Genomic DNA, 16,055 nt, shown 5'->3' with positions numbered 1-16,055 from the left:
GTCCTGCCAGTCACCGAAACCCGGCTCCCCAGGGAGAGGGGCGTGTCCTCCTCAGGCCCTCACCCCCCTCTCTTGGGTTGGTAGCAACTGGAACCGAGTCACTCACTCGTTTGTTCAGCGCCTGCTGTGGGCCAGGCCCCGCGCTGGGTGGTGGGACGTGCGGTGACACAGTTACATCGTGATCCGTGGAGCTCAGACATTCTGGGGTCCCAGAGGATTTATGACCTGGGGTGTGAGCCGGCCCAAGGCCACGTGGATGAGTGGTTGGTGGCCGAGGGGTGACATGGGCGGGGGCATGATGACTCTGAGGAACAAGGAGGCCTGGGAGGCTGGGGCCTGGCTCCCTTTGGAGGACGGCCAGGCCTGGGGCAGGGTGGGCAGCCAGGCGGTCGTGTTGTCTGCTTCACGTTTTGCAAAACTCCCTCTGGCCGCTGTGATGTCACCGTAGGGCTCTGCAGCGCCAGCCCTGCTGACCCCAGGGCCGTCTGTGGCACTGAGTAGCATTCCTAGTCCCTACCCCAGTCATCAACCAGAATGTCCCCAGACATCACCGAGTGTCCCCCGGGCAGCAGAATCGCCCCAGGCAAGAGCGGGGGACTAGCCCGATGTCCTGCCAGCAGCTCTTTCCCAGGAAGTGGACCCACACCTGGACAGGAGGGAACAGGCCGTGGGAGGTCGCTGGCCGGGCCAGGCAGGCGCCAGGCTATCCCCAAGCCCTGCCCTGGATGGGTGGCCAGGTGACAACTGGGCCTCTCCCCTGGTTTTGCCGTTTCTACTCCCAGAGGACCAGCTGCCCCCCGGTTTCCCCAACATCGACATGGGCCCCCAGCTGAAGGTGGTGGAGCGGACGCGGACGGCTACGATGCTGTGTGCCGCCAGTGGCAACCCTGACCCCGAGATCACCTGGTTCAAGGACTTCCTGCCCGTGGACCCCAGTGCCAGCAACGGGCGCATCAAGCAGCTGCGGTCAGGTGAGCATAGGTGGCTGGTAGGATGTGGATGTCACAGAGGGCAGCCGGGGAGGGCGGCTCCTCCCTGGCCCAAGGCCTGGGGACGAATGGGCAGAAAGGTGGAGACGAGGGGCCGCGGCGGTGGGGAAGGCGTCTTCGAGGCTGAGCCAGCGGGGGCGTGATGGGGCGGACTGGCGGCTGATGGGGAGGAGGGCCCCTCAGTGCCTGAGTGGGCGTGTCCTGGGCCAGCTGTGCACGATGGCAGGGAGCTGTGGGAATCCCGGGGGCGAGGTGTCTCCAGGACCCACCTTCAGGTTCCAGTGAGGTGCAGATGGTAGCAGGTGAGGGAAAACCAGAGGCTGGTGGCTCTCTGCAGGGCCCCAGCAGTGGGGACGCAGAGGGAGACAGGCAGGCAGAGGTGGGGGGGAGCCACGGAGAGTGGCCTCACCTCTGGGTAGGTGATGGGTGCACACAGTCAAGGCAGCGGGCAGTGTGGAGGGCGGCTCCAGGGGACGCAGTGGGCCAGGGACAGGTAGGGTGTGGCGAGCCATCGAGAGCTGCAGGGAGAGAGTGTCCGCGAGGCTGAAGCGGCGAGGATGCGACGAGGCAGAGGGCGCAGTTGGGGGTCAGTCCATGATGGGTCAGGGCCCCGGCGGGGCTGGGGGGCCCGTGGGCCACCTCGGGGACGGGCACTTCCACGGCTAAGTCTCGGCAGAGTACGCACGTGCCCCATCTGTGAGTCCGTCTGTCGGGGGTCTGTGTGGGTGTCGTGTCCGTGTCCCCCTGCTTCACAGTGTGTCCGTGTGTGTGTGTGTCCGGGCTCCCTGTGCTGGCCTGATCTGTGGGCACACAGGCTGTGCCATCGGCACATGGGGTCACCGTCTCCCCCCAAGGCAGAGCTCGTTCGAGCCCATCTGGGCCACACGTGTGCCCACACTGCACTCCCTCCTGCGCACACCACACGCCCTGGTCCGCGTGTGCAGATGCGTGTGGCGGGGACGTGCCCGCAAGCACTCACGCGTGTTTCAAGCCATGTGAGTGCACACAACCCGCCCTCTGAGGCCCCCCAGCTGGAGCCCCCCGTGCCCGAGGGCCCCCCAGTTCTCAGCGCCCCCCCTTACTCACTGCCCAGCCTTGTCCCCGAGCACGTCCGGCCTTGTTCCACTTTCTGCCCCTTTCCCCGTGGAAGACCAAGCCCTGAAAAGGGCTGGACGTTGAGCCCGGAACTTCCGCTCTGGGGGGAGTGACAGCCCGACCCCGATCTGTGCGAGGGCATCTGCGGCTTTGGGGTCTCGGTGGAGGAGTGACGGCCCCCCCGGGGAGCCAGTCGCTTCCCTGCGGGTGTCTGCCATGGCCACCGAAGCACAGCGGCGCCATCAAGGCCATGGACCTTGAGGCCGGAAGGCCTGGTGTCAGCGGGTCCTCGCTGGGTCTTGGCGTCCTTATAAAATGTGCGTGCTCCCTGCGAGGGACCCACGACGGACACCTGGCACGTAGCAGGTGCTCTGTGAACACAGAGCCTGCGTCACTGCAGTGACTCTGTTACTCCAACTTCCCCCCGGCGTCCCGCCCCACGAGGATACGGGCTCCTGCGTAACCCCCCGTTAACCTTCCTGTTCTCTCTTTCTTGTCCTTCTGTTGTAAACGTTCAGAAACCTTTGGTAAGTCTCGTTTCTTCACCACGTCAACTAACGTTCCCCCTTTGTCTCCTGTCCCCTCCCTCCGGACTAATAGCCACTGTGACGGTAACTGTGACCCACCCCACGTGGCATGTTTACTAACCCAGCCTTTCCCACCGACACCCCCAGCCCTCCCCGGCCAGGTACCAAGGGGCTGCAGAGAGAGGAGCCCAAAAGGAAAAGAGGAAAAAAGGCCCCAGGACGGGGGCAGGGGAAAGGCGGGGCACGCTGGGCCTCGCGGGGCTTCGCACGAAGCAGCCCATCCGCCCCGTCCTGGCCTCGACGCTGCTGGAAAATGACGGAATTACAGAAGTCCGGGACTGGGGAGTTTTCTAGCTGGGCCCGTGCTGGGCACTAGTCATCCTCTGTTCCCAGCGTCCAGCCTGAATCCCCTGAAACCAGCTGCTGGGCTAATTCTTACTAAGGTGATACTGACTGATATTGGTCGGTGATTGTTCCTTGTCATTTTCCTGGGCCTGCGTTCTATGCTCTCAGTATAGTTGGCCCTGGGCTATTTGGCTGTTTTGGGAAGAAGTCCTGTTCTTACCATCACAATCCACGCGTAGCGGGGCAGCCCCCAGCAGCGCCCAACCTAGAATCCCGCTGCCCTGGTTTCTACTGCTCCATGTTGCAGCCTTAGGCAAATCCCATTTCCTTCTGTATAAAGTGGTCTTGTCAGGTTGAGGATTTTGTAAGAGATAGTGTGGGGGCCCCCAAAAGTTTAGGCTGGAGGGTCCCCAGCCTGGAGGCTGGAGAGCTGGGTTCAGGGCTCACCCCTGCCCCTTCCGGGCCATCGAAAGGAGCCATGGTTTTTTCACCCTCGGCAGCTTCTCTGCCCTGGCCTCGGGGTCCCCCTTGTCCTCTGTGGGGTTATCAGCTGTCGGCAGCAGAGAGAGGGGGCACACATCTTCCTGGGGAAGATGAGCCGAGGGTGTGACACTGTAGGCTGGGACCTGCTTTTCCTGTCCGTCGAGTCGTCGGTCCCCAGTGCCCTGCTGGGCACACAGGTGACTCTTTCCTCTTTTCCTTTAGGAAGTGAGGGGCTGCGGGCCCTCCCTCTGCCCTCAGTCCCCTGCCACTTCCCTCCCCTGCCCCTCCTACCTGGCCTGTCTGTTAACAGCTTCCTTTTGCTTTTTAATGCCCAGCCCTGGGGCACTAACCCCTCTCCCACTGTCTCTAACAAGATTCCTGAGCCCCTCACCCCACCCCCATCATTCCTGGTCCCTCCCAAGAAGGAAGGAAGGGAGGGAGGTCATGGACCTCCTTCCCTTGGGCCAGAAGGAAGGCAGCCGACAGGGCCAGGCCAGCCAGGCCCTAGACCTCCCCGGGCATGGTGCTGCCCGACCCTCTTTCCTCAGGAGATGGCTGCCTCCTACAGGAAGCCCTCCTAATTGTCAAGCCCTCAAACCTACCCTGTTCTCAGGAACCTTGCCTCCTCTTCCTCAGCAAAGCCTGCAGGGTTCATAGGCCCAGGCTGGCTCAGCCCCACCAGGGTGGCCTGGCCTGGCCTCCCTGGGGCCCTGCGGCCCCCCATGACTGCCTTCTGTCATTCACCTTACTCTCTCTGCTTCCCTTACAGAAAGCACTCCGATCCGAGGTAAGAGGCTCTCCCTCAGCCAGCCACCCACTCACGGCCCCTCCAGCCCCCCAGGCCCCACTCCACGTCTCCACCTCGCCACCCTGCCCAGTGTCCGTCCAGTCTCCGTGTCTGCGTCACTGTCTGTGGCTGGGGGCCGAGTGTGGGCACGGTGGCTCCTCAGGCCACCTGGCTGCAGAATGGGGGCCGTCCCCTACTCAGGGTGGGCCCACCTCCCAGGCCCACCCAGAGCGCCGGGAGCCAGGTGTCCGACCGTCGCTCTGTGTGACACCCTCATCCGTCTGCAGCCTGTTCCCTCATCTGTAAGATGAGCGTGCAGAAGGGGTCTCCTGGCTCCCAGGCTATGATCTGGGGGTGGGGGTCCGGCTGAGGGAGCAGGAGACAGGCACTCGCAGGCCGGGTCTGATCGGGCCCTTGATGATGCCCTGAGCCCAGGCTGGAATCGGCCTGTTTGGGGCCCTGGGAAGGCGTCTGTGTCTGATCCCGGCCTTGCCCGGCAGCGCTGTGTGGCCCGGAGCTGCCTCCCTGCCCTCTCTGGGCCTCCGCAGTAACGCCTGCCTGCCTCCCCAGACGCTTGGGGGCGGGAAAGCTGGGAATGTCAGGTGGAGGCAGAGCCCTCGTCCACAGCCCTGGAGAGCAGTGTCCCAGGCACACGTGTAGACACCTTCACCTCATTTTCCTTTATTCGCGGGCACTCAGATATCGTACCGAGGCCCGAGGTTTCAAACGTACTTAGAGAAGTTTGCTCACCTTTGTTCATTTGCGAAAACGAGGATTTTCCCCCAGGCTCGTGGTATCGGGTGTCCTGTTCTCATTTACTCACGGGCGCCCTAGTGCTGGATCGAGGCCTGTGTTTCCAAATGTTTTCTCGAGAAGTTTCCTTCATTCTTATACGTTCATGGGAAGTGGGGTCTGACCCAGGCCTGTGACTTCAAACATCCCCAAAGGGAAAGTGGCCCTGTTATAGTTTCGTCACAGGCCGAGGGCTGTGACTTGGCCCTGAAATACGCCTGAGGGACTGGCCTCTTCTTCAGATCGTTATTCTCTCGTGACAAACAGGTTCTTTGGTCCCCGCTTGCGACTCCAGACACACTGGAGGCCCCAGCCTCTGGCCTCCTCTGTGGGTCTCGGAGCCTCCCATTCAGACCGTTGCTTCCAGACCCTTTCGAAAACCCCCCTCTGCACCCGTGAGCACCACGGACGGGGCCGAAGGGGGGACTGCAGATGGCTCGGGGAAGGGCGTCCGGCTCCGGCGACCCGAAATCGCTGGGGAGTTCAGGTCCCTTTTCAGTTAGCGGCAGATACTGAGGTCCCGACGCCTGTGATTCAGACACGACACCCTTCACTTTAACAGTCACTGGGATGACCCTGTCCTGGAATTTCCAGCACCCTTGAGGGAACACGGCTCTGTGTCCGTTGACCTTTGAGCTCTGCAGGCCCTGATTCTGCACGTCACTCGTGGTGGCACCTGAGGTCCCGGGGTCTCCGGAATGAGCACTGGGCGTTGCAGGTGCCAACCTGCTCTTTGCCCTTGACCTGGAGAGCGCCTGCCGGGGCTTTGCAGGCACGCCTTCATGGCGCACGCCCTGCCAGCCCACAGGTCGACTCGGCAGTTGTTTCTGAAGCCCCAGCCCCGTGACCAGCTGCTTTCACAGTAACAGTGGAGGGTTTTGGGGGGAGCATGGTGCGTTCAGGCTGGTGTGGGGCTAGGCCCGGCGGGCCAGGGAGGCCCCGGCTCAGCTGGGGCTTCTGGGCTAACTCATCTCTTTTGTCCACCTCTCTGGCCCAGCCAGAACGGAAGACAGGCCTGACAGGACTCTGGGACAGCCCTCCGGGGTCTCCCCCGGGCCTCCCCTGACTGGCCGAGCCTTCTCGCCTCTCCCCACAGGGGCTCTGCAGATCGAGAGCAGCGAGGAGACCGACCAGGGCAAATACGAGTGTGTGGCCACCAACAGTGCGGGGGTGCGCTACTCGTCACCCGCCAACCTCTACGTGCGAGGTAGGGAACGCCGAGTCCAGGTCGAGGCAGGGACCCGCCCCGCCCCGTCCCCATCTCCCCTCGGGCTCATAGCCTCCGGGCTCCCCCGTCCCCTGCAGACCCAAGCAGGAGGCCCCCTGCCCGGTCGAGGCCGGACGTGGGCTGGGCAGTGTCTCTCTCCGGACCTCGGTTTCTTTGCCTATAAATGGGGGCAGCTTGACCCTTCCCCACCCCTGTGCCTTGTGCTGGACACCCAGTGGGCTGCAGGACTTGGGGAGGGGGCGGCAGGAGGGGACGGGGCAGGGCTGGGAGTGGGGGTCAGTCTTGAGCCTGCAGGGCCCGGGGAGCCTGCAGGCCTCGGCCCCACCCCGCCCGCCCGAGTCAGCTTCTTCTGTGGTGTGTCGTGCGTGCCTCCCCCTGTCATGTGCTCGCTTCGCTTCTCCGAAATCCGTGGCCTCGTGGCTCTCGCCTCACCGCCCCTCCTCCAGCGCCCTCCATCTGAGAGTCGGGGTGGGGTCTTGGAGGCTGACCCTCGTTGCCGGCCCCTGCGGTCCCAGAAAGGACTCGTGTAGGCCAGCGCGAGGCCAGGGCCATAGCAGGCACCTGTACCCTGGGGCCTGGCTCTGTCAGGCCAGCCGTGCTTGTCCTTCCCAGGGCCGTGGGGTCCTCACCCCACAACCCCGCCCACCCGAGGAAGCCCTGGGAAGCGTCTGCACACTTCCCTCTGGGGCCCTTGGTGTCCCCTCGGAGGCCCCGGGGGGGCTCCCCCTGCTCCCAGATGCCTCTGTCAACCCCCTCTCCTCCCGTGTTGCTTCTCTTCGGTCCTTTCAGGAATTTTAATCTGCCCTCTCCTCCGCCATTCCCGCCCCTCCGCCTCCCGCCTCCCATCCGGTGTTTCTGATCAGATCTGTGGTAGAAACAGCTTCTGCCTGCCAGGACCCATTCAGACCCCAGGGCTGTCCCGATTGGCTGTGGGCACGTGATTTCGTCACACCCCTCCTCCAGGCCCCCGCGTCCCTGGTGGCCGCACCCGGCCCCGCCACTCTGCACCCGGAGGCCAGGCGGCTCCTCCCCGCCGCAGCCCCCCTGGCCCGAAGCAGCTCCTCGGTGCTGCACCTTGGGTTCTGCATCTTGTCTCTGAGGAGGAGGCTGCTTGAGGGAGGGGACAGGGACTCGGGGGGGCGGGCGGGGAGCACACACCTGCCTGCTGCCTCGGCACCTCTGGTGAGTCGTAGCGTGTCCACGAGGCCAGCCCACTGGTCTTCGTCTAACCGGCTTATTTCTCTGCAAACACCCAGGATGGGGGTGTGCGAGTCTGGCAGAGCTCAAGGAGAATGTCCGGCAGGCATGGGCAGGGCGGGGGCGGGACCTCTAGCCAGGGCACGTCCAGGGAGGGGGGCCGCTGCGTCCTCAGCCCGCCGGAGGCGGGGTCTCCGGCACGAACTGCCTTCCCTTTGGGGGTACAGCTTCCCAGTCTTTGCCTGGGTCTCGGACGCCCCCAAATTGAATTTAAAAAGAGAATCGTGGAAGGCAAATGTAGATGTTGTTGGTCTAGGAAGGAGCGGACGAAAGAAAAAAAAGGTCATTGCTGTTCTTTTTTTTTGTTTTTTAATTTTTTTTTTTTTAGTTTAAAGAAAAAAAAAACGAACTATTGCAGCTTTTAGCCTTGGGAAGTCCTCTTTTTACTCTCTGTATCTCCCCTATTTTTTCTCTTCTCCCCATGTCATTGTGTTCTGCATCAAACCCCCTTTACATCCCTCAGAGCTTCGAGAAGGTTGGTGTGTTTTTTTCTTTTTTACTTTCTTTACCCACATTTTTACATTCCGAAAGTGACACACGCACACACACACGAAACACACGGACACGCACACGGACACCCGCAGACACGCACACGGAAAAGAACAGATCCGCAAACTGGAAAAAAAAAAACAAACAAAAACAAAAAACGAAACGAACCGAATGCGAACGATAAGCGCAAAGCGAACAAAACAAAACAAAAAACCGCCAAGCGAGAGCAAAAACCCAGAAAGACACGAAAACCTCAGCCGCGCCCAGCCCGGCCCAGGGCCGGCCGCACACATGCGATGCTTGCCTTGTTCGCCTCTGTGCATCCGTTGGTAATGTTGTTGCTCAGTTTTTTGCACTCCTCGTCGTCATGGTAACTTGGGCCTGATGCATGCTGGGAGAATGTACGAATTTCTCTGCATGCCACTCGTTGGTTGGGTTTGGTGACTTCCCAACGCCTTCTGTTGGAGTGTTTCTCGTCTTCTGTTCCGTTTTTCTCCTTTGGTTTTCTTCGTTGGTTTTTTTTTTTCCTTCGTTTTATTTATGAGTTGTTGTTTTGTTTTGTTTTGTTTTTTGGTTTTGTTTCATTTCGGGGGGGAAAAAACCGATCAGTTCGTTTTTTTTTCCCCCTCCCATCCCTTCACCGGCGCCCTCCTCCCTAAAGCGGTTCGTCTTTGGTTCTGTCTTGTGTTTCTGTGCTATTTGGTTTCGGTTTCTTGGGCTGAGCTGTTCTGTGGTTGTTCTCCAAACGCATTGTGATTTAAAAGCCAGTGTTCCTGTCCCGACTACCATCTGGGAGGGTGGAAGGGGTCCCACAGCTGGGATGCTGGGGCAGAAAGTGACCGCCTGGGCTGGAGGGTGCAGTGGAGGGAGCATAGACAGCGTGGGAGGTCAGAGCTTGGGTGGGGGGTGTGGGGAGAGCAGCCCAATTTGCCTGACCTCACTGGCCGGCCAGCCCCCTTTTACCCAGATCTGGTGCCTCAGCCCCGAGGCCGCCATGTTGGACGGGGGCATAAGCAGGCACGTTCTCATCCTCGTGCCTCAGCGTGAGAGCACCTCCCACCCTCCCAAGAAACCCCCAGAACAGGCATTTGAAGCACGACTCAATGGGCAGTCAGCATTTTGAATTCTTGTTGGATAGAGGGACACGTCTCCAGATGTGGGACGTGGCCGCCTTAAACCGGACCATCCTCCCACAGTGATGCATGCTTGGCACGTAGGCAGTGCTCAGAATGGCAGTTGGTGACTTAACGGGTCCTGGCTGAGCACAAATATGGAGCCCCCCATCGGAAAATGTAGCATGACAGACTTTGGAAGAAATACATACCCAGTTATCCGGCCCTTTAGTGCTATGTCTTAGCCTCCCAGGCAGCTTTGGCTGCTTCTCCTACCCCCTCGCAGGCTCTGGGTCCAGTCACAGGTGTCCAATACAGCACGGTCACTTTCTGAGTACCTGAGCATCAGAACTGTGGAATTCTGGAAAAAAACCAGGAGAACTTTGGACACAGCCTCCCCCCCTCCACACCTCTGCCTCCCTGACTCTCCCTCTGCCTCTGCCTCTCTCTCTCTTTCTGCTTTCTTCCTCTCTGTGTGTCTCTCTCACTCTTGCCAGTTTTCAGAGATGCACAGTCCCACCGTCTGTTCCCTTCCTGAGGAGAGGCAAGCCCTTGAGGGTCCCACTCCAATCCCAGGACCAGCCCCCCAGTAAAATCCACTTAGATTTCTAGCCCCCACCCTCCAGCCACTATCCAGTGTAAATGATACTTGAGGACGAAGGCCAGTCTCTGTGGGGTCACCTTTCTGCCACCCCCTCCCCAACCCTGTCCCTCACCTGCTTTCTCTAAACCCTCAGTTATTAAGTCCGGAGCTAAGTTGTCAAGAAGACTTTAGATGCAATAAAGGGGAATATATTTCTCCTGTTTCCTTTTTAATTCAGTGTGACAGTTGCTAGGTAGGCCCTCAGGGAAGTGTAAAAAGGTGGAGGAAAGCCATCTCCCCAGCCACTCTACCGAAGCTGGGTCCTAGCGAATTGGAACTGAGAGGTGGCCGCGGATCTCCGAAGAGGACCACTTGGACTTAAGGGGCAGGAGAACCTGGCCTCTGACAGAACCAGGATTCAAATCTTGCCCTGGCCCCCCCTTGGCTTTGTGGCCTTGGGCAAGTCACTTGGATGCCTGGAATCCCTACTTCTCCTCTGAACTGTGAGGGTCATTGATACGCCTAGGGGAGTTGGGAGGATTCCATCGAGCTAATTAATGCTCCTCAAGCGCCCTGTTTAGTGCACAGCACAAAAGAAATCGCTAGTGGGATTGTTGTAGAACAGGGAAGTTAAAGATTAAGTTGAAGCAAACGATGTGGGAATAGTCCCTTCCTTTTTCGGGGGGACCTCAGTTTCCCTGTTACGTACTTCACAGGTCCACTGTTCGAATCGTATGGCTTATGGGGAACCGCTTTGAAAAGCATCGTAGGGTAAAAGCTAACTCATTTGCTCAGATCTCATTCTTTGCTAGTGTTTTTCTGAGCCTGTCCCATGATCTCATTTGCTCCTGGCTCTAAACCCATTCCCGTGAGATCAGTGGCCTCCCCAGAGCCACGTCTCTCATCTTATGCCCTGTCACTCCCCCAGGAAGTTCTGTGGCCACAGAATCAGAAGGAGGAGGGAAAAAAAGGCTCAGTTTGGGTGCCAGGCTACCCTTGCAGATAAGTACCAGCCCACCAGCGGAGATGGGCCACCTGGCACGAAAGCCACAAACAGGCGTTACATTGTTGCGAAAGCAGCCAGTTCTGGGAGTTAATTGCAAGGAATTTCCACCCCTAACCTAACTTCTTCAAGTCACGATCTCCAGCTTTACTGACCCTGAGTCGTTCGGGGGAAGGAATATTGAGACTTGCCCTTCTCCTCCTGAAATTTAGCTGAGATCCAAAAGGCCAGAGTCAAAACCAAGGCTATTTTCTAATGCAGCTGGCAGCTCCACTCCCAGAACTCTCCGGTGGAAGATGCAGCTCAGGCTTTTGACAGGATGCGAAGACGATCAGATGACATGCTTTCTGACTGTCAGGGTTCTTTTTTGTCTCTTTAAAATTGTAAGCTTTTAAGGCGTGGGTTAGTGGCTCTTAAAGATGGTGTCTTTACCACTCGGCCTAGCAACATAGCATTATTGAACCATAATGCACAGGGCCCAGTTAGATGCCGTGCCACCCACCCTATGTCACAGGGACCCTCGGAGAGCTCAGCAAGCTGGAGAGGAGACAGGGAAGAACTTTCCACTTTCGAGGAGGCCACGCGGGGCTGGGGTAGTTAAATGCCCAGTCTCGGAATACCAAGTTAAGAAACCCGGGACTCGACGTGTGTCACCAGTGGCAGATCTAGATCGCCCCAATTTCCAGCTGTTCTTCAGAACCCTTAATCTGTGACCCCCCGTCCCTGGGCCTTTTCAGATCAATCTGTAGCATGGAATTGTAATTGTTCTTAAAGTTAATTTCCGGCACTAAGCTGTAGAATTGGCGGATATGAGCTCTAGGTGCTCCCCTTACCTCCTGCCCCGCCCCCAGAACAGGAGTAGATACAGATATTGGGCCTGGAGCCCCTCCCCACCATATCTTCATAAAGATTTCCACTGGGGCGTGTTGGCGAGCTCCCCAGTTCCTGCTGATTATACCTAGCCATGCCACCCCCAAGGCCCCTGAGTTGACCCTGTGGTAGACAGTAGCAGATCAGGACCCACCCCTTCTCATCCCACCCTCGTGAGGGGAGAGGGGGCTCCAGGGTGGGAGGCAGGCGTTCCCCCGTTTGGACATGGCGGGTGGTGGGGAGGGGGCATTCTGCAGGAACACTGAGCTCCAGACACCTGTCGCCTGCTGCCTGCTCACACCCCTTGCACTGCTGTTTCTTCTGTTTGGGGGGGTGAGGGGGGCATTAGATTACACCTTGTCATTTGGAAAGCCCCGTGTCTCCGGCGGCCACAGCGAGGGGGGCAGAGGGAGTCAGTCGATTGACAAAGATATCCCATTTTCTGCTTGGACCAATTAAAAAACCAAACCAAAACAAAACACCTGGGGAGAGAGCATACCTAAATAAATGAATGAATGAATAAATAAATAAATACCAAAACCACCTACAGCGCAGCAATCGTCCAGTTCAAAATGCCAACTTGCCGAGGCCGCTGGTCAGCCCGTGGGCCAGGGGTCCAGCCAGGTCCCTCCAGGCCTTGCATGCCATCCCAGGCATGGGAGAGAGCTGGGTGGTGGGAGGGTGGGGGAGGGGCGAAGACGAGAGGGCAGGCCATGGGGGTAAAGCAAGCTTCCTCCTGGGCTACAGGCTGGGGTTCACAGTGAGGGCTGAGAAATGGGCGCGAAATGAGGCCTCTGACCCTCCCCTCCCGGTGGACAGGTGTAATTGGGTTAAACTGTGGGAGGCTGCAGACTTGAATACTCCCCCGCCTCCTCCCATCCTCCCTCACCCTCATTTGAGTTCTGGAGGAGCCTCCCTGCAGCTTCTTCTCACCCCAAAATTTCCCCCCTGGAGCCCTCCCTCACTTCCCCCCCCCCAGAGCTGGGCGCGCGGGTTTTCAATAACCCACATGAGGTTTTGCTGACTGCACAGTGCCCCACCTCCAGCGCCTCAGCAGATCACCCCCACTTTGAGTTCCCCACCCCTCCCCCCTTGGCCTCTTCTTCTCCCCCCCTGAACCCCCCCCTTTGGCTCTTTGAGTTTTGCCTCTTCCTCCTGCCTGGGAGGGGCCGCCCCTCCGTTGCTTTGACGGCTTTGAGTTGTTTTTTCCATGAATCTGGTTTGAAGCTTTGAATTCCCACCTCTCTCCAACCTCCACCACTTCCCACCCCACCACCTTCTTCTGACTTCTCACCCACGCGGGTCCCCCCGCTGGGACCCCCGGCTACTCGGTGACGAGAAGAGCTGGAAACGAGAGCCAGCTGGAGCGTGCTGAGGACCAAGGCTGGTGTGGTCCCCTTATAACCCGCCTGGACCCTCCATTCAGGTCGGTAATTGGGGGTGGGGGTCCCGCGGGGCCACTGGCCCGTGGGCTCCGCGCCCACCTTACTTTCTAACCCGCACCTCAAGCTTGCAGCCGGGGGTGGAGAGATGACGCGGGCGGGTGTCAGCACCAAACTGGGCAGAACACAGCGTCGGCCACCTGCCCTCCCTTGCCAGCTGGGAGGACTCCCGGAGGCCTCCTGAGACCCCCGCGGGAGCTCTGAGTCACCTAGTGGCACTGGGCGCAGTCCTCCCCAGACCCGCGGCAAACCAGCCCCCCTTCTGCTGCACACCCTGAGAAGCCAACGGGGAGGGTGGGGAAGCAAGCGGGCTAAGTGTCTTGGGTGTCGGCTTTTATAGCTATTGGCAGATCCATTTAACTGATGGCTGCCGGCCATGTTGGGGATTACAAGCACTAAAATTACTGTTGTGGATAAATGCCCTCCCACGTTTAACTGGCTTGTAGTTTGGTTAACAATCCTGCACAGCATGTCTTCCGCAGAGTTAAGAGGTAGGCCTCGTCTCTCCTTCTGAAAAAACTTACCTTCCAAATGACGACACTTCCTAAGGGGAGATATTTTAAGGTCAGATGTGAACAGGGTCTCTTTGGCGAGATGTCGAGCCTTATAGAGGGCTAAATGGAGCTCACATTTAATCTGTAAATCCTGAAGCTAGCTCTTAACTCCCTTAGATGTTCCAGCGGGCTCTTTCAGTGTAAGCCTTTTACTGAAGGCGTCTGGGGATTTATTGTGATGGCTGCTGGTTATTATTCCGCTGGGGGCTACTGGCTTTTATTCAGTTGATAGGTGTACATAGGTGGTGAGTCCTTTTGCCCTGTTCGATGTCACACACAAGTTTGAAAGCAAGCCAGATGCCAAAAAGGGACACCCAGCTATAACTCTCACTGCTCACCGTGGAGAGAGAAGAGAAGGCTGACTTCATGCGAGAGGCCGGGACCAGGCATGCGGGTTTCTCCCTCTGGCCCACCCTCTTCCTTCATGTGTGTCTTCCAGCGGGCCTTGTCACCTCTCCACAGAACGGGCTTGAGAACATTTGCCTCTCAGAGTCGGCTGCTGGAAAGCAAGATGGGAATTCAATAGAAATTCTTAACTATTTCCTTTTTTAAAAAACGTTTTCCATTCTAATTCATCCCCAAACTCCCTCATCGTAGCGAATCTTCCCAGCGCCCCGGAAGTCCCAGACAGGAGCTTCACCGGCCCCACGCCCACGGCGAGCGGTCACTGCCCTCGGCAGCTCAGGGGCCTCAGCATGTCACCCCATTTCTCAGTTGAGGGAATGGAGGCTCCAGAAGTTTGAGGGACACCCCCAAGGTGGCCGGGCTCATTCAGCCACGTGCACGTCCCCACCTCTGCCCGGAGACATGCTCCTTAGCCGTGAGGAGTTGGCCCTACTGTGTGCTCAGTGGCCAGCCCGTGCGTTCAGCCCTAAGAGACAGGCGGAGTGTCACTGAGAAGAGGGCTGAGAGGGGCTTTGTAGAGAGGCGCTCCAGCGGGGCCGGGTTGGTTTGCCCGAAGGTTCTTTCTCCAAGGACGTCACCTCTGTGGCCGCTGAGGCTCTCGGGTGCTGGGGGCCAGACCCTGTGTTCTGCCAGGGGTGGGGGGGCACCTCCCGCGGGAAGCCACAGCCCTCCTCCTTTCAGACCCCGATTTTCAGCCCCACACCCATTCCATGTTTTTTTCCTTATGGCTTTCGGGTGTTTTGTTTCAGAAAGGTTTTTTGTTTCGGTTGGTGTTTTGGATTTTTATTTTTCTTTTTTTTTTTTATTCCGCTTTGTTTCTTCATTTGTTTTCCCTGGTTTTGTTCTGGACGTCGATGCCGTTTTCTGTCCTTGATTAATTAGCTCCCCCACGCTCATCCCCCATCGTGTTCCGTTTCCATGACAACGCAGCGTCAGGCATCCCACTCGCGAGCCTCGCCGTGGATGCCGGCGGCTGGCCTGGACTGCGTCCGCTGGCTGGCCGGACCCCATTCTCTTCTCCCCCACCCCCCTCTCCATCCTGTTCATCTCTGCCAAGCAGCTACATGAGTTACACCTCCCCCCATCCAGTGTCCTGCCCTGCCCCTCACTGCCCCTGTCACCTGTCTGCATGTCTCTGCTCTCCCCTCCCTGCCTCCCCTTGCCTCCCCCTGGAGATGCTACCTTCCACTCCATCCTGTCTCCAGCGTGACTCTGGACTTTTCGTGGGGCTTCCTTTTCTGAAGGACTGACTGCCAGCTTCTTGGCCCTCCTCCCCGCCCCCTCTTCTTTGCCTCCATCCGGGATTAGGGAGCAGGGGTTGGGGTTTCCAGCTGGGAACCCAGGCTGGAAGAGAGAGAACCAGACTGCCTCCCTTTAGCCCCTGGAGCCCCCTTCTCTGCAGGGCAGGTCACACTCCCTACAAACAGCCTCTTAGGGGGACAACCGTACCCCCGAATACCACGTGGAAATTAGAGGCAGGTTGGGATGCTGTAAGTCACTCTGTGGTCCCGTTTTGCCTTTCGAGCCTCCAGTCTGTCCTGTCTATAGCTGGAGACAAGACTCCTTGACACGCCCAAAGCTGGGAACGCGCCCACGTGGCCTCCTGAAGCCCCAAGGTCTTAGCCAGGGACAAGCTCTTCGTGGCTAGAAGGGTTCGCTAGGTGAGCCCCATCCTGCCCACTGCGGTTAAACCTCTCCTGGGGCAGCAACGCCTGGTGGAAGTTCGGGCGCTCCCCCCTACCTCCAATCCGGAAACCCATCTGACTTCCGAAAATGGAGCCCCCGAAATTCGTCCTGCTGCCTTCATGGTCTGCGAGGTGGGGACAGAAGGCTGCATCCGCTTTCCCGCTAAGAAATGCACAGAACATGCCCGTTTCCTCAGCGTTCAAGTTCATCCCCCTGTTTATTATTATTATTATTATTATTGTTATTATTATTATTATTATTAATATTCTGTTGTTCTGCCAGGGCTGCGATGTGACAATGTGACTTGTCACATTGGGTCACATCTGCTAGAGTTAATATGCAGCATTGAAGTGGGCCCCCTCCCCCTCCTCCTCTCTGTCTCTGTCCCTCCCGCTCTCTGCCCCTCCC

General features: G+C 58.5%; 1 protein-coding gene across 1 annotated transcript in view; it reads left to right on the top strand.

The window, feature by feature from the left end:
• The window catches only part of PTPRS (protein tyrosine phosphatase receptor type S), a 65,320-nt gene that overhangs the window by 17,664 nt on the left and 31,601 nt on the right, over positions 1–16,055 (top strand). Inside the window, 2 exon segments of the mRNA XM_039878550.1 lie at positions 783–971; positions 6,115–6,772. Coding sequence (XP_039734484.1) covers positions 783–971; positions 6,115–6,772 — 847 coding nt within the window.

The sequence above is a fragment of the Pteropus medius genome, unplaced genomic scaffold (genome assembly GCF_902729225.1).
Source record: "Pteropus medius unplaced genomic scaffold, Ma_sr-lr_union100, whole genome shotgun sequence".
In the NCBI taxonomy this organism is placed as follows: Eukaryota; Metazoa; Chordata; class Mammalia; order Chiroptera; family Pteropodidae; genus Pteropus; species Pteropus medius.
This window is presented reverse-complemented; position numbering and strand designations above follow the sequence as displayed.